Source organism: Sapajus apella, unplaced genomic scaffold (assembly GCF_009761245.1).
Source record: "Sapajus apella isolate SASKATOON/1434 unplaced genomic scaffold, GSC_monkey_1.0 scaffold6, whole genome shotgun sequence".
Lineage (NCBI taxonomy): Eukaryota > Metazoa > Chordata > Mammalia > Primates > Cebidae > Sapajus > Sapajus apella.
The window spans coordinates 38686963-38714365 of NW_022436946.1; the positions used below are offsets into that span (position 1 = coordinate 38686963).

Genomic DNA, 27403 nt, shown 5'->3' on the forward strand with positions numbered 1-27403 from the left:
AAGGGGAAAAAATTTTTTTTAAAAATAATAAATAAATAAAGGCATGTATTTTGGAGAGACCTAAGTTCAAAACTTTAATATGCCACTTGGTAAATGCATGACCTTAGAAAAGGTACTCACCTGTCCAGGCCTCGGTTTTCTCAATCATGTAATAAAAATCAGAATTAAAAATTTCTCTACTCCAAATTAAAAAAAAAAAACAACTACATATATAGTATGCTACCATTTAAGCAATAAAGGGGCTGGGTGCAGTGGTCTCACACCTGTAATCCCAGCATTTTGGGAGGCCGACGCCGGCAGCTCATGAGGTCAGGAGATAGAGACCATCTTGGCCAACATGGTGAAAACCTATCTCTACTGAAAAGACAAAAATCAGCTGGACATAGTGGCGCATGCCTATAATTCCAGCTACTCAGGAGGTTGAGGCAGGAGAATCACTTGAATGAGGGAGTTGGAGGTTGTGGTGAGCCAAGATCGCACCACTGTACTCCAACCTGGCGACACAGCAAGACTCCATCTCAAAAAAAAAAAAAAAAAAAAAAAAAGAAGGGAAGAATAGGCCAGGCACATTGGCTCACACCTCCAACTTTGAGACGCTGAAGCTGGAGAACTGCTTGAGCAATGTAGCAAGACCTCATATCTACAAAAAATAAAAAGAATTAGCTGGGCATGGTGACATGTACCTGTGGTCCCAGCTACCGAGGGGAACGAGGTAGGAGGATCACTTGAGACCATGAAGTTGAGGCTACAATGAGCCATAATCATGTCACTATACTCCATACTGATCAACAGAATGAGACCCTGTGTCAAAAAAACAAAAACAAAAAAAAACAGATGGAAACAAAATTCAGAATGAGTAAAATGGGTATCTTACGTGAAAACAAAAAAAATGTCGGCCAAGCATGGTGGCTCACGCCTGTAAATCCCAGCACTTTGGGAGGCTGAGGCAGGCAGATCACCTGAGGTCGGGAGTTTGACACCAGCCTGATCAACATGGAGAAACCCTGTCTCTACTAAAAACACAAAATTAGCCAGGTGTGGTGGCACATGCCTGTAATCCCAGCTACTCGAGGCTGAGGCAGGGGAATTGCCTGAACCCAGAAGGCAGAGGCTGTAGTGAGCCAAGATCACGCCATTGTATCCAGCCTGGGCAACAAGAGTGAAACTCCATCTCAAAAAAAAAAAAAACAAAGCCAATTTTTCTTTTTGGTCAATTATTCGCACCAAAAAAAAAAAAAAAAAAGGAACTTCCTAAACAAAAGTCCTTCATATATTTCTTGTTCCCTACTGATATTTCATTTGAAACACACAACATAAACTAAGGAGCAGCTGTCTTACTTCATATGTACACTGAAAACCCAACTTCCCTTGGTCCCTTACAATCTGAATCTATTCCTCTTCTACTTTTCTGCTTCTGTCCAGATTCCTTTTTGGTTTTCACTCTCTTCCCCTCATACTGAATTATGTGGTCATTCCTGCCATCTAGTGGAAGCACAAAATAATGAGAAGGTAGGGCTTACTAAAATACAAAAAGCATTTAAACAAAAGCTCTCTCTATTACAACAAATTTTAAGTATCTGCCTCACTGACAACAAACAATTATATGGAAGACCTGGGGGAAAGGGAAAAAGACAGAAAACGTAGGTCAATGGAGTGCAAGTAATGGAAATCTTAGTTGAAAATCTGGCCGACATTTTGGCTGAAAAAATACCCTGGTCAGGCATGGTGGTTCACGCCTATAATCTCAGCACTTTGGCAGGCCGAGGCAGGCAGATCACTTGAGGTCAGGAGTTCGAGACCAGTCTGGCCAACATAGTGAAATCAAGTCTTTAATAAAATATAAAAACTTAGCAGGGTGTGATGGCATGCACCTGTGGTCCCAGGTACTAAGGAGGCTGAGGCAGAAGAATTACTTGAACCTGGGAGGTGGAGGTTGCAGTGAGCTGAGATCATGCCAGGGCAACAGAGTGACACTCCATCTCAAAAAAAAGAAAAAGAAAAATATCCTTGATACTTTGGGATATATAATATTGAGAGAAGGAAATATTGGTCACTGTCTTTCATGTGTGAATTTAATTCATGGAAAATATGGATAAGAACCTAGAGAAAAAGACTCTAGAAGGGATCATGGGAATATGCTCACCACAGGCAAGATAGACAGCAGGGAAAGAAAAGCTCAGGCTTTGGAAGCTTTGGGTTTCAACTCAAAGCTTAATAGCTCTTATTTAACCTCTCAGAGCCCTCGTTTGTTTTCCCATCTGTAAAATGGGAATGTCACTGAACTCAAGAACTTTTGTAAAGATTAAACAGATAATAGTGGTTCTTAGTTTCTTTTTTTAAAAAGTACTTATTACTAATAAGGGAAATAAATTCTAAAAATTATAATCCCAAAAATGGCTACTTTTTACTTCATTACCATTAATGTCCTACAGATAACCCATATCTACCTCACAAGGTTCTTGTTAGAATGAAGTAGTGTATATGAAGTGCCTACTATATGCTTGGCACTTAGGATGATGATGGTAAGGAAGTAAAAAGGAGCCGGGGCCTGGTGCTGTGGCTCATGCCTATAATTCCAGCACTTTGGGAGGCCGAGGGGAGTGAATCACCTGAGGTCAGGACTTCAAGACCAACCTGGCCAACATGGCGAAACCCTGTCTCTACTTAAAAAAAAAAAAAAAAAAAAATTAGCCGGGCGTGGTGGTGGGCACCTGTAAATCCAGCTACTTGGGAGACTGAGGCAGGAGAATCACTTGAACCCAGGAGGCGGAGGTTGCAGTGAGCTGAGATCGAGCCATTGCACTCCAGCCTAGGCAACAGAGCAGAAGTCACTGAGGCCCTCCTGGAAAAGAAACTTGATCTGACACTTAAATGAATGGTAGAAACCAGATAAATAAGAATGATACCAGAATAGACAACAGAAATGTGAATAATATATTGGCAATAAACGCTTTTTTAATGGGGAAAAAAAAGGGAAATAGGAGACCAAGAAGGCAAGTTACATTGGCTATATACTGTGAAAGGCCTTGTATATTCAAGTCAGAAAAACTAATAAAGATTTTTGAGTTGGAAGTCGGTGATACATACAATCTTGAAATTTTAATCCCTCAACCTTCTAAATTTAATTTGAAATCATGCTAGGAATGACAGGAGATAGGTGCAGGAATTTTTATAAGACACTACATAAATAATATCTTAGTTACTAATTTACATCCAGAGATAATCATCTACACAGTACGACAGCCCCTTTAATTCTCGTGAGATAATTAGGTACTTTCCTGTTGCTGGTAAGGGGAAAAAGAAAGAGAGGTCCAAGAAAAGGAGAAAAAGGAAGTTGTGCTCGCTTCGGCAGCACGTATACTAAAACCGGAACCATACAGAGAAGATTAGCCCCTGCACAAGGATGGCATGCAAATTTGTGAAGCACTCCATTATTTTAAGTATATAAATATTATTTTAAAAATAAGAGAAAAAAGAAGTTAGAAACCTAAAGTGGCAAAGTGCCACCAGTGACAGTCTGAGACTGCCTTCCTAAGCTATCCTGTAGATAATAAATACTAAAATACTTACCAATAAGAAGACTTTTTAGTCTTCTATAATCTTCTGTTACATCAAAATCATCACCAGCAAATATTAACATGGGTTTTGTTCCCTCAGGGCATTTACTGTTCTAAAAAAAAAAAAAAAAAAAAAAAATGCAATTATATAATTACCAAAGTCTAAACTGTTTATGTACTTTTATTTTATTTTATTTATTTATATTGTGAGGCAGGGTCTCACTCTGTCACCTAGGCTAGACTGCAGTGGCACAATCTCGGCTCACTACAACCTCCGCATCCCAGGTTCAAGCGATTCTCCTGCCTCAGCCTCCCAAGTAACGGGGACTACAGGTGCACGCCACCATGCCCTGCTAATTTTTTTGTATTTTTTGTAGAAACTGGGTTTCACCATGCTAGTAAGGCTGGTCTCAAATTTCTGACCTCAAATGATCCACCTGCCTCAGCCTCCCAAAGTGCTGGGATTACAGGTGTGAGCTACTGTGCCTGACCTATACTGACTTCAAAGAAGTCAATACTTATTTATTTTTCAATTCTATTAACTGTCCTAAAACTATGTCTGTGAATACTGATATTAGAGGTAAAAACAGAGGTAGGATTTTTTTTTTTTTTAAGAGACAGGGTCTCGCTGTGTTGCCTAGGCTGGACTCAAACTCCTGGACCCAAGCCATCCTCCAAGTAGCTGGGACTATAGCTGCGGATCTGGCTAAGATGACATTTTTAAGCTTCTGGACTTCTATATTAAAAAAGCCATTATTTGTCCCACTCATTTACATTACCAAATAAAAGATGGCAAAAGAATCATATAATTTTTTTAACATTAGTCTATGCAAATAATAATATTAAACATTATGCTCGCAAAACCAAAAAAAAAAAACCAAAACAGGACCAACCAACAAATCAAAAATAGCCTTCTGATGGCCAGCATCCCAATCAAAATAAATTTAAGGCCAGGTGTGATGGCTTATGCCTATAATCCCAGCACTTTGGAAGGTCAAAGAGGGAAGACAGCTTGAAGCCAGGAGTGAGTTCAAGACCAGCCTGGGCAACATAATGAGACCTCACCTCTCCGAAACAACTTTTTTTTTTTTTTGAGACAGAGTTTTGCTCTTGTTGCCCAGGTTGGAGTGCAATGGTGCGATCTCAGCTCACCGCAATCTCCATCTCCCAGGTTTAAGTGATTCTCCTGCCTCAGCTGCCTGAGTAGCTGGGACTACAGGCATGTGCCACCACACCCAGCTAATTTAGTATTTGTAGTAGAGACAGGGTTTCTCCATGTTGGTCAGGCTGGTCTCGAACTCTCAACCTCAGGTAATCTGCCCACCTCAGCCTCCCAACGTGTTGGGATTACAGGCATGAGCCACCACGCCTGGCCAAAAGAAAACTTCTAAAAATTAGCTGGGCATGTTGGTGAGTGCCCACGGTCCCAGCCACTTAGAACTTGAGGTGGGAAGATCTCCTGAGCCCAGGAAGTGGAGGCTGTAGTGAGCCATGATCATGCCACTGTACTCTAGCCTGGGTGACAGGGCAGAACCTTGTCTCAGCGAATAAATAAATAAATAAATTATAATTTGTACCACTGTGCCTTTCCTATAAAAGGAAAATACCTATTTTACAGGAAAATACCTTTTATATATATATGAAAGGCACAGTGGTACAAATAAAATGATGTTTTTAAGTTTCTAGACTTCTATACTAAAAAACCACTATATCATATAAAAAGTATTTTTAAATGAAGGCTATGGGCTGGGCACGGTGGCTCACACCTGTAATCCCAGCACTTTCAGAGGCAGACATAGGCTGATCACTTGAGGTCAGGAGTTCAAGACCAGCCTGGCCAACATGGTGAAACCCTGCTTCTACTAAAAAATTACAAAAATTAGCCAGGTGTGCCGGCATGTGCCTGTAGTCCCCGCTACTCAGGAGGTTGAGATAGGAGAATCACTTGAACCGGGAGGTGGAGGTTGCAAAGTGTTGAGATTGCACCACTGCACTTCAGCCTGGGTGACAGAGCGAGACTCTTTTTTTTTTTTTTTTTTTTGAGACGGAGTTTCGCTCTTGTTACCCTGGCTGGAGTGCAATGGCGCGATCTCGGCTCACCGCAACCTCCGCCTCCTGGGTTCAGGCAATTCTCCTGCCTCAGCCTCCTGAGTAGCTGGGATTACAGGCACGAGCCACCATGCCCAGCTAATTTTTTGTATTTTTAGTAGAGACGGGGTTTCACTATGTTGACCAGGATGGTCTCGATCTCTTGACCTCGTGATCCACCCGCCTCGGCCTCCCAAAGTGCTGGGATTACAGGCGTGAGCCACCGCGTCCGGCTAGAGCGAGACTCTTATCTCAAAAAAAAACAACAAATAAACAAACAACAAAAAAAAAATTCACAAATAGCCAGGCATGGTGGTGCACACCTATGGTCCCAGCTACTTGGGAGGCTGAGGTGGAAGCATCACCTGAGCCCAGGGAAGTCCAGGCTGCCGTGAGCCATACTCATGCCACTACACTCCAGCCTGGGATACAGAGTGAGACCCTCAAAAAAACAAATAAATAAAAATAAAATGAATGCTAAATTAAACTACCAACTAGACATTCACATGAGAAGCAATATAATTTTACATAAGCTATAGAAAGTATAGGCCAATTCTCATCAGCAGGATTGAGATTCTTACTATGAAAAGTATTTTCCCAGGCCAGGTACAGTGGCTCACGCCTATAATCCCAGCACTTTGTGAGGTGGGTGGATCACGAGGTCAAGAGATTGAGACCATCCTGGTCAACATGGTGAAATCCCATCTGTACTAAAAATACAAAACTTAGCTGGGCATGGTGGCGCACACCTGTAGTCCCAGCTACTCAGGAGGCTGAGGTAGGAGACTTGCTTGAACCCAGGAGGTGGAGGTTGCAGTGAGCCAAGATCACACCATTGCACTCCAGCCTGGGTAACGAGCGAAACGAAACTCAGTCTCAAAAAAAAAAAAGAAAAAGTATTTTCCCCAGTTCTAGATTTTCTATATCAAATAGAATGTGATGTGATTAAAAAGATGATTTAGAAGCCACCAAAGAGAAATAAATGAAACAGTAAAAATTCTTTAACTGAAGGAGTAATTTACAGAGGAAGGTGAATGACTTTTGGTCTGAGCTTCCTATTAATTCTCTGTTCTGACAAAAAATCAAGGACTATCCAAAATTCAGCAACAAAACAGTACAAAAACCAAGTACCCTCCGCCCTAGGACCAGAAGTCACCTGTTGCTTTGCTGCTCACTATGACCACTCTTGTTGACATTCTCTGCTTCCAAACCCTGAACCTTAACTGTCTATACTTAGGAGATGGAGATGTGCCTAACATCTGTCAGACAGAGAAGTTGAAAGGACCTTCCAGATCTAACAACTCTTCCATGCTTCCAGCCATGCCATTCTGACCCTCAGTCTAAGGGGTCTATTTAGGTGTACAGAAGGGAACAAAAAGCATCATCAACAACAACTTCTGGCTTTCAAACCATCCTGACCATAATGTTTAGTAGTTTTGAAAAAATTTTGAAGTTGTCACCCAAAATATTTTGAAGTTGTCAACACTAAAATACAAATAAACACAAGTTATGTGAAATAATACTTGGGTGGGCACAGTGGCTCACACCTGTAATCCCAGCACTTTGAGAGGCTGAGGTGGGTAGATAATTTTAGGTGAGGAGTTCAAGACCAAACTGGCCAACATGGTAAAACCCTGTCTCTACTAAAAATACAAAAATTAGCCAGGTGTGGTGGCACATGTCTGTAATCCCAGCTACTTAGGAGGCTGAGGCAAGAGAACCACTTGAAGCCCGCTGGTGGAGGTTGCAGTGAGCCAAGATAGCACCACTGCACTCCAGTCTAGCAACAAAGCAAGATCCTATCTCTAGAGAAAAACCACAATACTTAATACTTACAGCACTGATATTTTTTAATCTATTCTATTTTTAAAAAATACTAGTCTCATGCACATCATGAAAACCCTGAACTAGGTAGGAGACTACAACAGATGAGCTGGTTGGGCACGGTGGCTCACACCTATAATCCCAACACTTTGGAAGGCTAAGCTGGGAGGATCACTTGACCCCAGGAGTTCGAAACCAGCTAGACAACATAGTGAAACCCCCATCTCTACAAAAAATTTATAAATTAGCCATCTGTGGTGGTGCATACCCATGGTCCCAGCTACTCAGGGGGCTGAGGTAGGAGGATTGTTTGAGTCCAGGAGATCAAGGCTACACTGAGCTGTGATGCCACTGCACTCTGCCCTGGGCAAGAGAGCAAGGCTCTGTCTCATAACAAATAAAAAAATTTTTTTAATCATATAATATTCCAAAAACTTTTTTTTATTAAGAAATGAGGCCTCGACAGGGCACAGTGGTTCATGCCTGTAATCCCCACACTTTGGGAGGCCGGGGCATGAGGATCACCTGAGGTCAGGAGTTCGAGACCAGCCTCACTATCATGGTGAAACCCTGTCTCTACTAAAAATACAAAAATTAGCTGGCGTGGTGGTGCACGCCTGCAGTCCCAGGTACTCAGGAGGCTGAGGCAGGAGAATCGCCTGAACCTGGGAGGCACAGGTTGCAGTGAGCTGAGATTGCACCACCTGGGCAACAAGAGGAAAACTCCATCTCAAAAAAAAAGGTTTTTGGAGAGGTGAGGCTGTGAGAGCCTGGCCTGGGGTCCAGTTCAGAAGCGCACAGTGACTGGTATTTGGAAGTGAAATGGAAAAAGTAGAGGGGCTGGCATGTGCTCATCAGCTAGCACTCCCTCCCACTCCCACTAAGCTGATGATGAGCCAGTGGCAGTGGTAAAGGTAAAATGGAGTTTTGCTGGTCATCTCCAGGGATTTCTGGATGGCCCCAAAGAGACACTACAATAATATGGCAGCTGGGTACCCCAGCACTTTGGAAGGCTGAGGCAGGAAGATCTCTTGAGCTCAGGAGTTTGAGACCAGACTGGGCAACATAGTGAGAGCTTATCTTACCAAAAAAATTAGCCAGGCAAGGTGGCATGCACCTATAGTCCCAGCTACCTGGGAGGCTGAGGTGGGAGGATTGCCTGAGCCCAGGAGGTAAAGGCTGTACTGAACTGAGACTGTACTACTGTTTCCCAGCCAGGGTGACAGAGTAAGACCCTGTCTCAAAAAAAAAAAAAAAAGGAAAAAGAAAGAAAGAAAAATAGTATGAGGGCTTCCATTGTAATCAAGCATCACAGTTTATGTACTTTACAAAATACTTTACAACATATTATCTTTACTGATAAACATTTTCATATATATTATCTCATTTGGTGGTGTTATACTTATTTTATATGTGATTGCAACTGAAGGTCAAGGAAGCCACTGACACGTCACAGCACCAGATGTCACTTGAATAGCCAACACAGGCCTCAAATCCAAGTGTTCTGCCTCTAAATCCAATTTCAGACCACTGCTCTGCCTGTAGAGCAGGACACTGCAGTGACTCACTAAATGGGGATCTGGTAAACACCTTTTATTCCAAACTCACAGGATAAAGTTACTTAATACAGGAATTCTACCCAACCTGGAAAGCACATCTTCTTCTTAAAGTCAGGCTGGGCAAAGAGTGATTATATATTTTTGCTGTAATTCTTTCTACTAGACCATGAGCCTCAAAAACCCATAAACTGAGAGCAGTTACATAACTTTCTATTACAAACAAAAATATCACTTCTCTCAAAGCCCTAGAGTCCTAATCTTGGTTACACTGACCATATGTGTTTTTCTCATATATGGGCCTCAATCTCCAAATCTATACAAAAAAGAAAATTATTTAGGCCTTATCCAAATGGCTGTGAGGTCTAGGTAAAATAATGTATCTGATGGGATAGATTAAGCCTGAAGCAGAGTTCTGAGTTTGTACCTAGGAGCTGAGTTAGAAGCAATTTGTACCTAGGAGCTGAGTTAGAACACTCTTCCCACCTTTCCAAGAGTATTTTTACTACTATTTACTACTTTCTATTTCATAATACCACTAAAACAAAGACAACACAAAGACACAATTCCCCAAGGGTGAACTGAGCTGCCATTTGGTGGTTAGCAACCAAAATACTATAGTATCTATCAGTAAAGACTTTCCTGGGTTTAGAACAGGGCTCAATTTGAAAATTCTGCAGGTTTTTCTCAGGTTCCATAAAATAGGTGCTGTGATAATTCAGAGGAAGAGGACAGCATTTAAACTACAGGCCTGGGGTGCTCTGGCTCACACCAGGCAGAGAGATCCCTTGAGCTCAGGAATTTGAGACCAGCCTGGGCAACATGGCAAAATGCAGTCTCTACAACAGAAATATAAAAAAATTAGCTGTACGTGCTGGCATGTAGCTATAGTCCCAGCTACTTGGGAGGCTGAGGTGAGAGGGGATTGCTTGAGCCCAGGAGGCTGAGGCTGAAGTAAGCCATGTTCATGCCATTGCTCTCCAGCCTGGGAGACAAAGTGAGACCCCGTCTAAAAAAATAAATAAATAAAAATCAAACTATGAAAAAAGCAAAAAAAAACTTTAAACCATGGCCTAGACAAGAATTAGTAACCACAGTCTGAAGTCTAACAGCCACAAGGTCAACATATGTTGCTATGCACTACAAATATATTCCTCTTTTTAAAAGAAAGGTAAAATAAAATTGCATTTTTTTTTTTTTTTTGAGATGGAATCTTGCTCTGTCACCAGGCTGGAGCACAGTAGTACAATCTCGGCTCGCTGCAACCTCCGTCTTCTGGGTTCAAGCGATTCTTCCACCTCAGCCTCCCAAGTAGCTGGGACTACAGGTGTGCACCACTGCACCTAGCTAATTTTTGTATTTTTAGTAGAGACGGGGTTTCACCATGTTGGCCAGGATGGTATCGATCTCTTGACCTCGTGATCCGCCCACCTCAGCCTCCCAAAGAGTGCTGGGATTATAGGCGTAAGCCACCACACCCAGTCTAAATTGTATTTTTATCCTAGAGCATATCAAAATAAAAACAGAATTTGGCCACGTGTGGTGGCTCATGCCTGTAATCCCAGCATTTTGGGAGGCCATGGCGGGCAGATCACAAGGTCAGGAGTTAGAGACCAGTCTGGCCAACATGGTGAAACCCTGTCTCTACTTAAAAAAAAAAATTAGCCAGGTATGGTGGCAGGCACCTGTAATCCCAGCTAGTCGGGAGGCTAAGGCAGGAGAATTGCTTGAACCCGGGAGGTGGAGGCTGCAGTGAGCTGAGATCACACCATTGCATGCCAGCCTGGCGACACTCGGTTTCAAAAAAAAAAAAAAAAAAAAAAAAAAACCCAAACAAGCAAAAAAACAAAAACACAAAGCTCTTGATCTACAATACTCTATCAGCACTCTTCACCACAAGATGTCACTACTGGCCAAGGGAAGCATTACAAAATATTTTCATTTCTATGATCAGTATCTTACCTTAATGTCTTTTAGAGAGACAAAATTCTCAATACCTAATTCAATCATATCCAGCACATGGTAGTCATACATACGACCTGGAAGGAAAATGTATTTTTAAGCATGTATTTTTTTCCCAAAGAGCCACCTTACATGTACCCACGGGATCTGTGTGTTCAAAATGTCCCACTATCTGCCTCTTTTCTTTCTCCCTACATCCCTCCAAACATATCCCACTTTCTTACATTTTCAACTCTACTTATTGATTGTACGATGTTAATCATGGAAAGGATCTTAGATATTACTTAGCCCAACCCCTTTATTTTATAGAAGAATCAATGACAGCCCACAGAAGGTAAAGAGCTTGCCTAAGCCAGTGAGCATGCCAGGCTCAATCTCAATACACCGAGGCAAAGGTTCTTTTTCAAATCTATTTATGCAGTAGGTATTACAGAAGGGTTAATTTTTGTGGGTCAATACACTTTTTTTTTTCTAACTCTAATATTGATTTAGTACATATACATTTCATATTAAAAAAAATCTATAACTTAGGGTAATTTTTTCCACCAATTCCAGTGGATCCATGCTGTGGATCAGATCAGAGACATTCAATGCAAGCACAAGGTAATGGTGCTGCATCTACAACTAAATAGGCAGGGATGCTGAGAGCCCGAAGAGGCCACACTTCCTGTTCAAACCAGAATTCAATTCTGACAGAGACAGAAGGCAATGGCATCCTAAAACATGAATTACCAAGGAATCTTTTCATTATTCTTTCTTACTTGTGGCACTTCACTGTATTGGCAGGGTCTTATTTATATGCCCCATGCTTTACTTGCAGACTGATATAGAATTTTTTTTTTTTTTTTTTGAGATAAAGTCTCGCCCTGTTGCCCAGGCTAAAATGCAATGGCATGATATCGGCTCACCACAACCTTCGACTCCCGGGTTCAAACAATTCTCCTGTCTCAGCCTCCCATGTAACTGGGATTACAGGTGTGCACTAACATGCCTGGCTAATTTATATTTTTAATAGAGATGGGGTTTCTCCATGTTGGGCAAGCTGGTCTTGAACTCCCAATCTCAGGTGATCTGTCGGCCTCGGCCTCCCAAAGTGCTGGGATTACAAGCATGAGCCACTGTGCCCAGCCATGCCCAGCCTGATCTAAAAAAAAAAATTTTTTTTATAAAGTGTTCTAACTTTATACTATTTTTTTCTTATTTAAAAAAAAAAGAAAGAAAAAGAAAAAAAAAAGAATAATGAAAAAAAAAAGAATAATGAAAAAAAGAATGAAGGAGAAGAAGAAAGAGGAAGAGGGAGAGAGAACGGGGGTATTGCTTTATTGCCCAGGCTAGAATGCAGTCTAAAAATGGGTGTGCCTATAATTGTGCTTTAATAATGGAGACATGAAAAAAATGAGGGAAGAAAATAACAAACAAGCAGCCAACCAATATTTCATTTAAACCTGTAAGTAGGTGTGATGTGGTATTGATAAGAGTGTGTATTTTGTGTATTTAAAGTGGAGAGTTCTATAAATGTTAATTAAGTTTACTTGTTCCGGATCTGAGTTCAAGTCCTGGATATCATTGTTAATTTTCTGTCTCATTGATCTATGTAATATTAATGTTGATGTCTCCCACTATTATTGTGTGGGAGCCTAAGTCTCCTTATAAGTCTTATATATCTGGGTATTCCTGTATTGGGTGCGTATATATTTAGGATCTTTAGCTCTTCTTGTTGCATTGATCCTTTTATTATTATGTAATGTCCTGCTTTGCTTCACTTGATCTTTGTTGCTTTAAAGTCTATTTTTTCAGAGGCAAAAATTGCAACTCCTGCTTTTTATTTATTTATTTATTTATTTTTGCTCTCCATTTGGTTGGTAAATCTTTCTCCATCCCTTAGTTTTGAGTCTTCATGTATCCTTGCATGTGAGATGGGTCTGGATGCAACATGCCAATGGGTTTTGGCTTTTTATCCAATTTGCCTGTCTGTGTCTTTGGATTGGGGGATTTAGTAAATTTAAATTTAGAATTAATAATAATACATGTGAGTTTAATACTGCCATTTAATGTAAGCTGGCTGTTTTGCCCATTAGTTGATGTAAATTCTTCATTATGTTGATGCTCTTTACTTTTTGGTATTTTTTAGAAAGGCTGATACTGATTGTTCCTTTCCATGTGTAGTACTTCTTTCAGAAGCTCTTGTAAAGCAGGCCTGGTGGTGATGAAATCTCCGAGTGCCGGCTTGTTCACAAAAGATTTTCTTTTTCCTTCGCTTATGAAGCTTAGTTTGGCTGGATGTGAAATTCTGGGTTAAAAGTTCTTTTCATTAAGGATGTTGAATATTGGCCCCCACTCTCTTCTGGCTTGTAGGGTTTCTGCTGAGAGATCTGCTGAGTCTGATAGGCTTCCCTTTATGGGTAACCTGACCTTTCTCTCTGGCTGCCCTTAGTATTTTCTCCTTCATTTCAAACCTGGTGAATCTGACGATTATGTGCCTTGAGGTCGGTCTTCTTGAGGAATATCTTTGTGGTGTTCTATTACCTGGAGTTGAATATTGTCCTGCCTTGCTAGATTGGGAAAGTTTTCCTAAATAATATCCTGAAGCGTATTTTCCAGCTTGGATTCATTCTCTTCGTCACATTCAGGTACACCTATCAAACGTAGATTAGGTCTTTTCACATAGTCCCATATTTCTTGGAGACTTTGCTCGTTCCTTTTTATCCTTTTTTCTCTAATCTTATCTTCTCATTTTATTTCATTAAGTTGGTCTTCGACCTCTGATATCCTTTCTTCTGCTTGATCAATTCAGCTGTTAAAACTTGTGCATATAGGTATTGATCAACTTACGACCTATGCAACTTAACAGCCATTCGACTTTACGACCACAATCGCTATCCACAACTGCTCCGCGTCTGGCAGTGCAAACGTTGCCCAGCTGGGCGTACGACAGTGCGGACCAGCTTCCCGTAGCACTACCATCTCCGTGTGCATACAGCCTACTCAACTTACGACCAAATTGTGTTACGACTGGTCTGTCGGAACCAATCGTGGTCGTAAGTCGGGCACTAGCTGTACTTCGTGAAGTTCTCGTGTTGTGTTTTTCAGCTCCATTAATTCACTTACATTCCTCTCTAAATTGTGTATTCTTGTTAGCATTTCGTCAAACCTTTTTTCAAAGTTATTAGTTTCTTTGCATTGGGTTAGAACAAGTTCTTTTAACTCACAGAAGTTTCTTATCATCCACCTTTTGAAGCCTGCTTCTGTTAATGGAACACACTCGTTCTCTATCAGGCCTTGTTCCGTTGATGATGAGGAACTGTGATCCCCGTCTTTATAATTGGGTTTCTGAGTGGACGTCCAACTTGTTGATTCCCAGCACCAGAATCTGAGCAACCCACTGCGCCAGCTAAAACAGTGGCATTAAGATTGATGGTGCTTTTCTGACTCTGCACCAAGAACCTCTGCACCGAGGCAAAACCACCTCGACGGTCACAAGAGTCGTGCAGGCGACCCGTGGGGCTCCTCCGCTGGGAATCTCCTGGTGCATGACCAACAAAAATTCATCTGAAAGTGTGGCATCCTCTCGTTCTCTGCGCTTTCACTGGGAGCTACAATCCCAAGCTACTAGTGATCAGCCATCACTAAAAATTTTTTTTGTGTCACAAGGTGAAAGCAAAAAGACCCCACCAAACTAGTTTACAGCTTATTGATTACTCCTGATTCCTCAACACCATCAGTTAATCTGAGTCACAGATCTTGTTACAATAGATAGGCAGACATGTGCAAGACAGGAGAGGCGGCCCACTCACCCCACCCCAACCAGGAATGTCAGGCAACCATGAAGTGATAGGCAACCATCAGGTGATGATCAGTTGCTAAACTCTCTAAAATAACAATTGGTTGCAGCCAGTGCCAGGGAAAGGCAGGCTCCCAAGAAATAGAAAACACCCGAGGCTAGTGATTAGCAATTTCCCAGTAAGATCTCAGGAGTTGAGTGAGTGGGCTCAAACATGCAAACTAGAAGGCAAAATGGCAGACTTTAACAGGTATATGACCTTGCTCTACGCTTCATATGAGCATCCATACCACTCCAGTAACACACTGTGCATGTGGCCCCTCCCAAGTGCTGGCAGGCCACTGTGCAGGCAGACAGCTCGTCCCAAGGAAAAATCAAGGGAGGAGGCCAGGCATGACAGTTCACACCTGTAATCTCAGCACTTTGGGGGGCCAAGGCGAGTGGGTCACTTGAGGTTAGGGGTTCGAGAGCACCCTGGGCAACATGGTGAAACCCTGTCTCTACTAAAAATACAAAAATTAGTTGGGTGTGGTGGCGGGTGCCTGTAGTCCCAGCTACTCGAGAGGCTGAGGCAGGAGAATTGCTTGAACTCAGGAGGTGGAGGTTGCGATGAACTGAGATTGAGCCATTGCACTCCAGTCTGGGCAAACGAGCAGAGCAAGACTCTGTCTCAGAAGAAAAGAAAAAAAAAAGAAAAATCAAGGGAGGAGAGACAACAAACCCCTGAAGCATACCAACATATAATGCCAAACAGCACAAAGGCCAAATAGCACATTTGAATCTCTCAAGTTGCCTGCTTGGCACTCTTCCTTTGGTTCCTGCTCTATAACTTTTCTTTTCCTTGAGACAGGGTCTCACTCTGTCACCCAGGCTGGAGTACAGTGGTGGGATCTTGGCTCAATGCAACCTCTGCCTCCCACGTTCAAGCGATTCTCATGCCTCAGCCTCCTGAGTAGCTGGGACTACAGGCATGCGCTACCATGCTTGGCTAATTTTTGTATTTTTAGTTGAGGCGGGGTTTTGCCACATTGGCCAGGCTGGTCCCAAACTCCTGGCCTCAGCCTCCCAAAGTGCTGGGATTACAGGCATGAGCCACCATGCCCAGCCCCTGCTCTAAAGCTTTTTAATAAACTTTCACTCCTGTTCAAATACTTGCCTCACGGAAGTTGCAGTAAGCCAAGATCACGCCACTGCGCTCCAGCCTGGGTGACAGAGTGAGACTCCGTCTCAAAAAAAAAAAAACTTGCCTCAGTCTCTCACTCTGCCTATGCCCCTTGGATGAGTTCTTTCTCTGAAGAGGCAAGAACCAAGCTGCGGCAGACCCATACAAATTCACTGCTACTAACCAGTTGACTCTTAGTGAAAACATTAAAAAGTAAATTATACTTACCTATGACTAGATTATTTGGCCGCTTCTTATTATGGGAGCCAAACATGAATAAAGAACAATCTGACTTCTTTGAAAAGAATTCCTATAAAACCAAATAATCCCATTTAGTCAACGCATCCATTTAAGAACTTTAAGAATCTTATCTTTACAGCTTTTCAGAAACAAAAAGAAAAAAAAAAAATGGAGAAAAAAAAAAAGAATCTTACCTTTAAACTCAGGCCTGGCTCAGTGGCTCACACCTGTAATCCCAGCACTTGGGAAGCCAAGGCGGGTGGACTACTTGAGGTCAGGAGTTTGAGACCAGCCTGGCCAACACGCAAAGACACTGTCTTCACTAAAAGACAGCTGTGTGTGATAGTGCATGCCTATAATCCCAGCTACTCTAGTGGCTGAGGCATGAGAATTGCTTGAACCCAGGAGGGAGAGGTTGCAGTGAGCCGCGAACGTGACAATACACTCCAGCCTGGGGGACAGAGTAAGACTCCATCTCAAAAAAAAAACTATACCAGTTTTTTCTCCAGTGGAATTTAATGAAGACTTAATGAACCAGAAAGGAAAATACAGAGGAAAAGTATTTCTAGCTTTCTACTTCAAGTTTTCTGATTTGGGGTACTTAGGGAAAAGATGTACACATGAAAACTATTAGGTTAATAAATAAAATTAGACCATTTATTTTGCTATGCTGTCATTTTGGAATAGTACACCAAGTGTTTCATTTGCTGAACTAATCTCTTTTATTCACAGGATAGCATTACTATCATTGCACACATTTAAAACACACATGGGGTTGGGCAAAGTGGCCCATGCCTATAATCCCAGCACTCTGGGAGGCTGAGGCAGGCAGATCGCCTGAGGTTACCTGATGTCAGGAATTTGAGACCAGCCTGGCCAACATGGTGAAACTCTGTCTCCACTAAAAATGGAAAAATTAGCCGGCTGCGGTGGCATATGGCTGTAATCCCAGCTACTCAGGAGGCTGAAGCAGGAGAATTGCTTGAACTTGGGAGGCAGAGGTTTCAGTGAGGTGAGATCATGCCATTGTACTCCAGCCAGGGAAACAAGAGTTAGATTCCATCTCAGAAAAAAAATATATATATATCTGGCTGGGTGCAATGGCTCAAGCCTGTAATCCCAACACTTTGGAAGGCTGAGGTAGGTGGAAGGCCTGAGATCAGGAGTTTGAGATCAGGAGTTTGAGACCAGCCTGAGCAACATAGTAAAACCCCGTCTCTACAAAAACTACAAAAAATTAACTAGGTACAGTGTTGAGCACCTATAGTCCCAGCTACTTGGCTGAGGGGGGAGGAAGGATTGCTTGAGCCCAGGAGATCAAGGCTACATGCAGTGTGCCGTGATGGCACCACTGCATTCCAGCCTGGGTGACAGAGCAGCACCATCTTGGGGGAAAAAAAAAGAAAGAGATTTTATCCATTTGGCTCTCACAAGTATGGACTACTTCTACAGATTTAAGAGTAGTAAAAAATATGAGTGTGGAGTTCCAATCCTAGGCAGCTCTCTTTACATTATGCCTACAGTCTCCACATCCCAGACACTTTACTGCAATCACCACTCTTAGCCAGAAAATCGGAATCAACATGTTTTAGTCCAAAAGTCAATTGGAAAGCCTCTTAGATTAATATATATATTTAAAAAAAGAACAGATGAAAGAGTCATAACCCTCAACTTTTCTTTACTGCTTAAAGGACTCTCTGAGGTATGGGCCCTTGGTTTATCATTCATTCTAGTCTCTAAACAGAAGCATAAAGGGCAAACAACTCCCCACCTGACCCGTCCACAACCAGCGTGAGGGATGCAGAGTCAGAGAGTCCAAGAATGCAGGCTCTGCCACTAAGTATCCAGACAAATAATCTTTTCTGAGAATTAACTGTATCATTAAGGATAACACCACCTCTTGCAAAAACCTGCAAAGGCCACATGAGATGTCATATGTGAACACCTTGTACAATGTTGTAGAATGTCCCGAACAAAGTAGGGGTTCAAAAAATATTTTTTATGGCCAGGTGTGGTGGCTCATGCCTGTCATCCCAGCACTTTGGGAGGCTAAGGTGGGTGGATCGCTTGAGCTCAGAAGCTGGAGACCAGCTCGAGCAACATGGCGAAATCCTGTCTCTACTAAAAATACGAAAAAATAGCTGGGTATGGTGGTATGCACCTACGGTCCCAGCTACTCTGGAGACTGAGGTAGGTGGATCACTTGAACCAGGGAGGCGGAGGTTGCAGTGAGCTGAGATGCCACCATAGCACTCAAGCCTGTGTGACACAGACCCTGTCTCAATTAAAAAAAGAAAAAAAAAAATATATATATATATATACTTTTTTGTATGTCTAAATCAATGGAATTACTTTCTTAAAATTTTGAAAACATTCTTAAAATTTTAAAAACATTCTCATGTTACAACTAACATCCCAAAGCTTTCCATAAAACACCCTTCAGATATACTTGAGTGTTTTATATACATACACACGTGTGTGAATATGTGTGTGTGTGTGTAAACTTATCTCGTTCTCGACAAAATCTGCTTTTTATTTCTTAAAAGTCTTGAGCAGGGATAGTCAAGCTATCTACAAAAAGCTATATAATAAATATTTCAGGCTCAACCTTTAGTTGTTAACCAACTCTTCTTTTTTTTGTTGAGACAGGTTCTCACTCTGTTGCCCAGGCTAAAGTGCAGTGGTGTAGTCATAGCTCACTATAACCTCAAACTCCTTTGCTCAGGTGATCCTCCTGCCTCAGTCTCCCAGGTAGTTAGTACTTGGGCTCCCACCACCATGCCCTGCCAATCTTTTTATTTTTATTTTTTTAAGAGATGGGATCTCAATATGTTGCGTTAGGCTGGTCTAGAACTCCTGGCCTCAAGCAATCCTCCTACTTCATTCTACCAAAGCTTGGGATTAGAGGTGTGAACCACTGAGCCTGGCCTAACCAACTCTTTAAAAATGTAAAAACCATTCTTAGCTTATGAGCCTCACACAAAGAGGAATTTGGTCTGCAAGAAGCATATTTTTGCCAACCCCTGTTCTAAAACAGCAAAGCTCATTTCTCCAAGACTGTAGTGAAAGAAATGTGTGGAGAGGGTCGGAAAAAGACAATTGACCACTGTTTCTAACACAACCACTCTTTCCCTAGCCATTTTTAGCTCTGTAGGTCTGGGATTCATAGAGCTAATAAATATATCCTGTACCTGGAGGTAGGAGATCAAAGAAAGGGAATGTCACAACCTCAAGTACAGGAAAAGCTGCTGTATCAACACTAGACTAAAAAAGTTCAAAGTGCTAGAGAATTCACTACATAACACTACCACAAAGTGGTCGTGCAACTAAAAGCATTATAGTATCAAAAGACAAAACCAGGCCTTGATTAAGTGGTATATGAAAGAGAGAATCCTGAGATAAATCTTGTATTTTGACTTACATGATCTTTTCAACAAATGATTATAAAAAACATGAGACAAAGTAATTTGAAAAAACTGAGCAAAATGTACTTTATCAATACTTTTCTTAATTTTCACTGCAGTTAGTTACAATAAGATATTTGATTTAATCAAATTAATCATTGAGATTTTATGCAAAAGTTCTTTCAAATTCACTAACTAAAAGGAAAAAGAACATTAAAAAGGTCAGATGGGCAGATCATGAGGTCAGGAGATCGAGACCATCCTGGCTAACACAGTGAAACCCCATCTCTACTAAAAATAAAAAACTAGCTGGGCATGGTGGCGCATGCCTGTAATCCCAGCTACTCATGAGGCTGAGGCAGGAGAATCACTTGAACCTGGGAGGTGGAGGTTGCAGTGAGTTGAGATCACGCCATTGCACTCCAGCCTGGGTGAGAGAGTGAGACTCCGTCTCAAAAAAAAAAAAAAAAAAGAAAGAAAGAAAAGGAAAAAAAAACAACAAATAATGGGTTCCTGGTTGGGTATAATTACAGCCGTAAGCCCAGCACTTTAGGAGGTCAAGGCCGGCAGATCATTCGAGCTCAGGAGTTTAAGACCAGATTCGGCAACAACATAGCAAAGCCCTGTCTCTACAAAAATTAGGCAGGTATCATGCCGTGCACCTGCAGTTCCTGTTTCTGAGGTGGGAGAATGGCTTGAGCCTGGGAGGTGGAAACTGCAATGAGCCAAGGTCATTCCAATGTACTCCAACCTAGGCGACAGAGCCAGACCTTATTTCAAAATAAATAATGGGTTCCTATCAAGAAAACATAATCATATTGTTTTTATTTTTTATTTTTATTATTTAAATAGAGATGGGGTCTCAATATGTTGTCCAGGCTTGTCACGAACTCCTGGGCTTAAGCGATCCTCCTGTCTTGGCCTCCCAAAGTGCTGGGATTACAGGCGTGAGCTACTGTGTCCAGCCCCTGATGATTTTCTTAAGGAAGAAACCAATATCATCACACACTGAAAGTCCATTCATCATTCCTCATTTACTATAAACAACCTTTGATTTCACTTTCTAGTCTTTTTCATTTTGTTGACTACACAAACAAGAATTTGATTAGCTCTGGCAAAGCAGGTGACATCTGTTAGCAATAATTCAGGTAGTGTTCTTTGTTTTAAAAGTATCCCAGCTGGGTGTGGTAGACACCTGTAGTTCCATCTACTTGGGAGACAGGCACTGCTTGGGCCCAGAAGTTTGAGACCAGCCTGAGCAACATAGCAAGACCCAGTCTTAAAAAAAAAAACAAGCAAAAATATCTGAAGGAAGAGTCATATTTTTAAAAACTCAAAGTTGCTTTATAAAAATAGATCTATAGCAAACTTCTTTTAAAAATTCATTATGTTCTTTAAATGAAATTCTTTTTTTTTTTTTTTTTTTTTGAGACAGAGTCTCGCTCTGTCACCCAGGCTGGAATGCAGTGGTGCTATCTTGGCTCACTGCAACCTCCACCTTCCAGGTTCAGGTGACTCTCCTGACTCAGCCTCCTGAGAAGCTGAGATTACAAGCAGACACCACCACACCCAGCAAATTTTTTTTTTTTTTTGTACAGACAGGATTTCACCATGTTGGTCAGGCTGGTCTTGAACTCCTGACCTCATGATCTGCCCACCTCGGCCTCCCAAAGTGCTGGAATTATAGCTGTGAGCCACCTTGACTGGCCTAAATGCAATTCAATTTTTAAAAATTTTATCAATAAAAAATGTTGTCAATGCAGGCAATGAATAACACATTTTGCAGCCATAGTGAAATGAAAGATCTATAGGGAAATTTTTAAAAGTATTTCATCTCCATTTTACATCAAAATTCCCTCACATAGGATAACTTTTAATTTAAAAAAATCACAAATTGGCCGGGCGCGGTGGCTCAAGCTGTAATCCCAGCACTTTGGGAGGCCGAGGCGGGTGGATCACGAGGTCAAGAGATCGAGACCATCCTGGTCAACATGGTGAAACCCCGTCTCTACTAAAAAAATACAAAAAATTAGCTGGGCATGGTGGCACGTGCCTGTAATCCCAGCTACTAAGGAGGCTGAGGCAGGAGAATTGCCTGAACCCGGGAGGCGGAGGTTGCGGTGAGCCGAGATCGCGCCATTGCACTCCAGCCTGGGTAACAAGAGTGAAACTCCGTCTCAAAAAAAAAAAAAAAAAAAAAAAAATCACAAATTTGGAGTACAAATGAATTCATCAGGATAATTATTATTTATATGCTCTCTTAAATCATATTCTTTTACTTACCAGTGATGTCTGATCCTCAAAAGGTCTTGTAATATTTTTCCTAAGAATATCAAAAAAGTGACCATAATTTTAATAATCTCAAGTATATACAATTAATATATTAAGGTAATTTTGTATTCAGATTTAAAAAACTGAAAAAATATTCATTCAATTAAAAAAAAATTCATTCAATTCAAAACAAATTCAAATATTTATTCAGTGCCTATTATATGCCAGGCACCATTCTAGTAACTAGTGATCTTATACTACTACATGAAACAAGATGCTGGCTTTCATGGAGTTTATACTCTAGTGGAAAAATACAGTCCTCTGTCCATATGGATTCTGCATCCTACTGCATCCATGGATTCGAAAAACCACAGACTGACAGTATTCGATAGACGAAGGAAGTTCGGGATTACAGGCGTGAGCCACCACGCCTGTAATCCCAGCACCTCAGGAGGCCAAGGCAGGCAAATCACAAGGTCAGGAGTTCAAGACCAGCCTGACCAATATGGTGAAACTCAGTCTCTACTAAAAAAAACAAAAATTTGTATTTGTTTTGTATATACCACTGGGCATGGTGGTGGGTGCCTGTAGTCCCATCTACTCGGGAGCTGAGACAGGAGAATCACTTGAACCCGCAAGGCAGAGGTTGCAGTGAGCCAAAATGGTGCCACTGCACTCCAGCCTGGGCAACAGAGCAAGACTCTGTCTCAAAAAAAAAAAAAAATAGTGTTCAAAAAAAAATTAGCCAGGCACAGTGGCTCATACTTATAATCCCAGCATTTTCAGAGGTTGAGGTAGAAGGATTACTTTAGGCCAAGAGTCCAACACCAGCCTGGGCAACAAAGCCAGATCCCACCTTTACCAAAGACGAAAAACAAAAATTAGCCAGGTGTGGTGGTGTGCACATGTAGTCCCAGCTACTTGGGAGCTTGAGACAAGAGTATCACTTATTGCTCATGAAGTTAAGGCTGCAGTGAGCTATGATCATGCCACTGCACTCTACCTTGGGCGACAGTGAGACCCTGTCTCTAAAAAAAAAAAATTAAGAAATAAAAAAGATAGTCTTCTATTATCCTTGAAAAGGAAAAAAAGAAAAGAAATTAAAAAGAAAAGCAAGAAAAACCAGATAATACAGCGTTATAACTATTTACACAGCATTTACAATATATTAGATATTATAAGTAATCAAGAGATGATTTAAAGTATACGTGACTTACTTTTATGGGAAGCACATTTTTAAAAGAAGTATACAGGAGGATGTGCATGGGTTATATTCAAATACCAGGCCATTTTATGTAAGAGACGTGCATTCCCAGATTTTAGTATCTAAGGGGAGGTTTCTGGAACCCATCACCCACAGATACTGAGGGATGACTAGCTTATTCCAGGGCTGTGGTAAGGAGAAAGACAGAGTATTTTGTGGTGTCAGAAAGTAAGGAAGTACTCAAAAACGGGGGGCATGTCGAAAGGTCATATGAACCAATCTAAAAGCATTCCCAGCTGGGTGTAGTGGCTCACGCCTGTAATCCCAACGCTTTGGAAGGCCAAGGCCAGTGGATCACCTGAGGTCAGGAGTTCGAGACCAGCTGAGGCAGGAGAACCACTTGAACCCAAGAGGCGGAGGTTGCAGTGAGCCGAGATTGCGCCACTGCACTCCAGCCTGGGCTGGACTCTGTCTCAAAAAAAAAGAGTTCCCAATTGCCAAAGGCAGAAAAATTTAAGAGACAAAATTAAGAACACAGGATTATAATCCAGAAGAATACACGAGGAAAGTGCAACATTTTTGTAGCGTTCTTGACAACATGCTTAACCTCAATCAATTCATGATTCAAGAGAAAAGTTAAACCCAAACTGAGGGATAATTTACAAAATAACTGACAAGCACTTTGTCAAAAATGTCAAGGTCATCGAAGACAAGGGAACACTAAGGAACTGTCACAAACTAGAAAATGCTAAGGAGGCATGAAAACTAAATGCAACATGGGATCCTGGAAGAGAAAAGAGTATTAAAAGAAAAACTGGCCAGGCACAGTGGCTCACACCTATGATCCCAGCACTTGGGGAGGCTGAGGTGGATGGTTCATGAGGTTATGAGTTTGAGACCAGTCTGGCCAACATACTGAAACCCCATCTCTACTAAAAATATAAAAGATTAGCCAGGTGTGGTGGTGTGTGCCCGTAATCCTAGCTACTCGGGACACTGAGGCAGGAGAATCAAGTGAACTGGGAGGTGGAGGTTGCAGTGAGCCAAGATCACGCCAACTCTAGCCCAGGTGATAGTTCAAGACTCCATCTCGGCCGGGCGCGGTGGCTCACGCTTGTAATCCCAGCACTTTGGGAGGCCGAGGCGAGTGGATCACGAGGTCAAGAGATCGAGACCATCCTGGTCAACATGGTGAAACCCCGTCTCTATTAAAAATACAAAAAATTAGCTGGGCATGGTGGCACGTGCCTGTAATCCCAGCTACTCAGGAGGCTGAGGCAGGAGAATTGACTGAACCTAGAAGGTGGAGGTTGCGGTGAGCCGAGATCGCGCCATTGCACTCCAGCCTGGGTAACAAGAGTGAAACTCTGTCTCAGAAAAAAAAAAAAAAAAAAAAGACTCCATCTCAAGAAAAGAAAAGAAACTGGGCCGGGCGTGGTGGCTCACACTTGTAATCCCAGCACTTTGGGAGGCCAGGGCAGGCAGATCACGAGGTCAGGAGATGGAGACTATCCTGGCCAATATGGTGAAATCCTATCTCTACTAAAAATACAAAAATTAGCTCGATGTGGTGGCTGTAATCCCAGCTACTCGGGAGGCTGAGGCAAGAGAATTGCTTGAACCAGTGAGTTGGAGGTTTCGGTGAGCAGAGATCAGGCCACCGCACTCCAGCCTGGCAACAGAGCAAGACTCCATCTCAAACTTAAAAATTACAAAAATTAGCCAGGCATGGCTGCCCGCACCTCTAATCCCAGCTACATGGGAGGTCAAGGCAGAAGAATTACTTGAACCCAGGAGATGAAGGCTGCAATGAGCCAAGATCATGCCACTGCACTCCAGCTGGGCGACAACAGAACTCCATCTCAAAAAGAAAGGAAAAACTGGTACTAACCATATGTCTGTAATTTGATTAACATGAGTGAATCAGTGTTAATTTCTTAGTTTTGATCACTGCATACGGTTATGCAAGATGCAACATTAGGGGAAGCCAGGTGAAGGGTATACGGGAATTCTGCATTATTTTTGCAACATTCTGCAAATTTATAATTATTTCAAAATACAATATATATGCTATGGTTACAACTATGCAAGGACATTCAATACAAATGAAAAAAAAAAAGACCAAAAGAAAAAATTATAACATTAAAAACTGTAAGGAATTTTAGTGTATTTTAAAAAATTGTTTTCCAAATCTTCCATAAAGTGGTTACTTTTATAATGAAACAAAACATTTAAAATACAGTAAAAGAAATCATGACTTACTTTTTATACAGTACACTGTATGGTTTTTTCAGTGCATACTGTAAAACAAAATTTATAGCTTTCAAAACAAAATACATTCTGAAAAGCAGAAATAAAATTAAGCATCATAACAGTCACTCTACAAGATTGCTCTGGGCCCTGAATCTTGTTCTGATGCCCTCTGCTTGGCTCCCTTCTGATCACTTACAATAACTTGTGACATAAGCTTAGCATTCCCTTATTAGACTTTCAATATAAAAGTTTCTATGCCCTTTCCATAGTCCATCAAACTTAAACAATTTCCTTCATTTCTTTAAACTTGACTTAGTCCATTCTCTCTCTAGGGAAACAATGTCAGGTGCAGTGGCTCCCGCCTGTAATCCCAACACTTTGGGAGGACGAGGCAGATCGCTTGAGCCCAGGAGTTCGAGACCAGCCTGGGAAACATGGCAAAACCCTGTCTCTACAAAAAACTGCAAAAATTAGCCAGATACGGTGGTGCACGCCTGTAGTCCCAGATACTTGGGAAGCTGAGGCAGGAGGATCACCTGAGCCCAGGAAGTCGAGGCTGTGGTGAGCCGTGACCACGCCACTGCACTCCTGCCCTGGTGACAGAGGGAGACCCTGTCTCGGAAAAAAAAAAAAAAAAACGTAGACAAAACCACAAAAACTAAATTCTATCAGGAAAGGCTGATAGATTGAAACAATGTTGTGTGGAGATAAGAAAACTTAGAAACAGTCACGATAACAATCAGAATACTAGCCAGAGTTTAAACACAGCACTTTAAAAAATGCCCATTATTCAACATTCTTCTTTTTAATTTCCTACTCCTAACGATCCACTAATAATCATTCTTTTTTTTTTTTTTCCTTGAGACAGGGTCTCACTCTGCCGCCCAGGCTGGAGCTCAATAGTGTGACTAAAGATTAATGCAGCCTCAAACTCCCGGGCTCAGGTGATCCTCCAATCTCAGCCTCTCATGTACAGACACATGCACCATGCCCAGCTAATTTTTGTATTTTGAGTGGAGATGGCGTTTCATTATGTTGTCCAGGCTGTATTTTATTATTTTTAAACATTGAATCTATAGAGATAGGGTCTCACTTTGTTGTCCAGGCTGTTGTCCTGGGTTTAAGTAATCCTCCCACCTCAGCCTCTCAAAGTGCTGGGATTACAGGTGTGAGCCACCACACCTGGCCTATAATCATTTACTAGTTGTATATCAGTACTGCTTTACCATAGAGAATAACAAAAATATCAGGTACTACCTTGCGTTAGAGAAATGAGTAAATGAGGGAAACAATGAAAAATAAGGTACAGAGATCATTCATCAACTATCAGAGTTGGTGAACAAAGGAAATGCAACAGTAAAATCTACCTTTTTAAGTACTAAAAACTTTCCACGATTCTTGGCCAACTATTTCCCTATTTCTATGTAATAAACATTGCTACCTTTTCTTGATAACTCAGAGTCATCATGATGAATTTTAATTATCGTAGTAATCTGTAATATTGTGCTGCTTTTAAAGCTTACTTAAAGATGTAGGGTCATTTTGCTGACAGATACTGAAAGGAGAGGGGCAGTGTCCTATCAACACAATGACACTCAGACAAACATTTCAAAAAAGGGATGGGCATATATAAGACATTCAGACATCTGAACTGACTATGCTTATCAGGTATAGAATTTAGTCAAGTTTAAAAATGAATTCAAGGCCAGGCGTGGTGGCTCACGCCTGTAATCCCAGCACTTTGGGAGGCCGAGGCAGGTGGATCACTTTAGGTCAGGAGTTTGTGACCAGCCTGGCCAACATGGTTAAACCCCATCTCTACTAAAAAAAAAAAACACAGGGCTGGGCGCAGTGGCTCAAGCCTGTAATCCCAGCACTTTGGGAGGCTGAGGCGGGTGGATCACGAGGTCAAGAGATCGAGACCATCCTGGTCAACGTGGTGAAACCCCGTCTCTACTAAAAATACAAAAAATTAGCTGGGCATAGTGGTGCGTGCCTATAATCCCAGCTACTCGGGAGGCTTAGGCAGGAGAATTGCCTGAACCCAGGAGGCAGAGGTTGTGGTGAGCCGAGATCGCGCCATTGCACTCCAGCCTGGGTA

At 41.8% G+C, this 27403-nt stretch overlaps 1 protein-coding gene and 1 non-coding gene across 4 annotated transcripts in view; one reads left to right on the top strand and one right to left on the bottom strand.

Annotated features, from left to right (window-relative positions):
• The window catches only part of RPF2 (ribosome production factor 2 homolog), a 44758-nt gene that overhangs the window by 12691 nt on the left and 4664 nt on the right, over positions 1–27403 (bottom strand). For 2 of the 3 annotated variants that reach the window (XM_032275024.1, XM_032275025.1), the window contains exons 3-7: positions 25312–25349; positions 21858–21897; positions 16159–16240; positions 10988–11064; positions 3571–3670 (exon numbers count right to left, since the gene is read on the bottom strand). In XM_032275024.1, the coding sequence (XP_032130915.1) occupies positions 3571–3670; positions 10988–11064; positions 16159–16240; positions 21858–21897; positions 25312–25349 (337 nt within the window). The remainder of the gene's footprint in view (positions 1–3570; positions 3671–10987; positions 11065–16158; positions 16241–21857; positions 21898–25311; positions 25350–27403) is intronic. The other variant, XM_032275026.1, reaches the window with a different exon arrangement.
• On the top strand, positions 3337–3438 carry LOC116549797. The gene has a single exon (XR_004268077.1). It is a non-coding gene; the product is annotated as a U6 spliceosomal RNA (small nuclear RNA).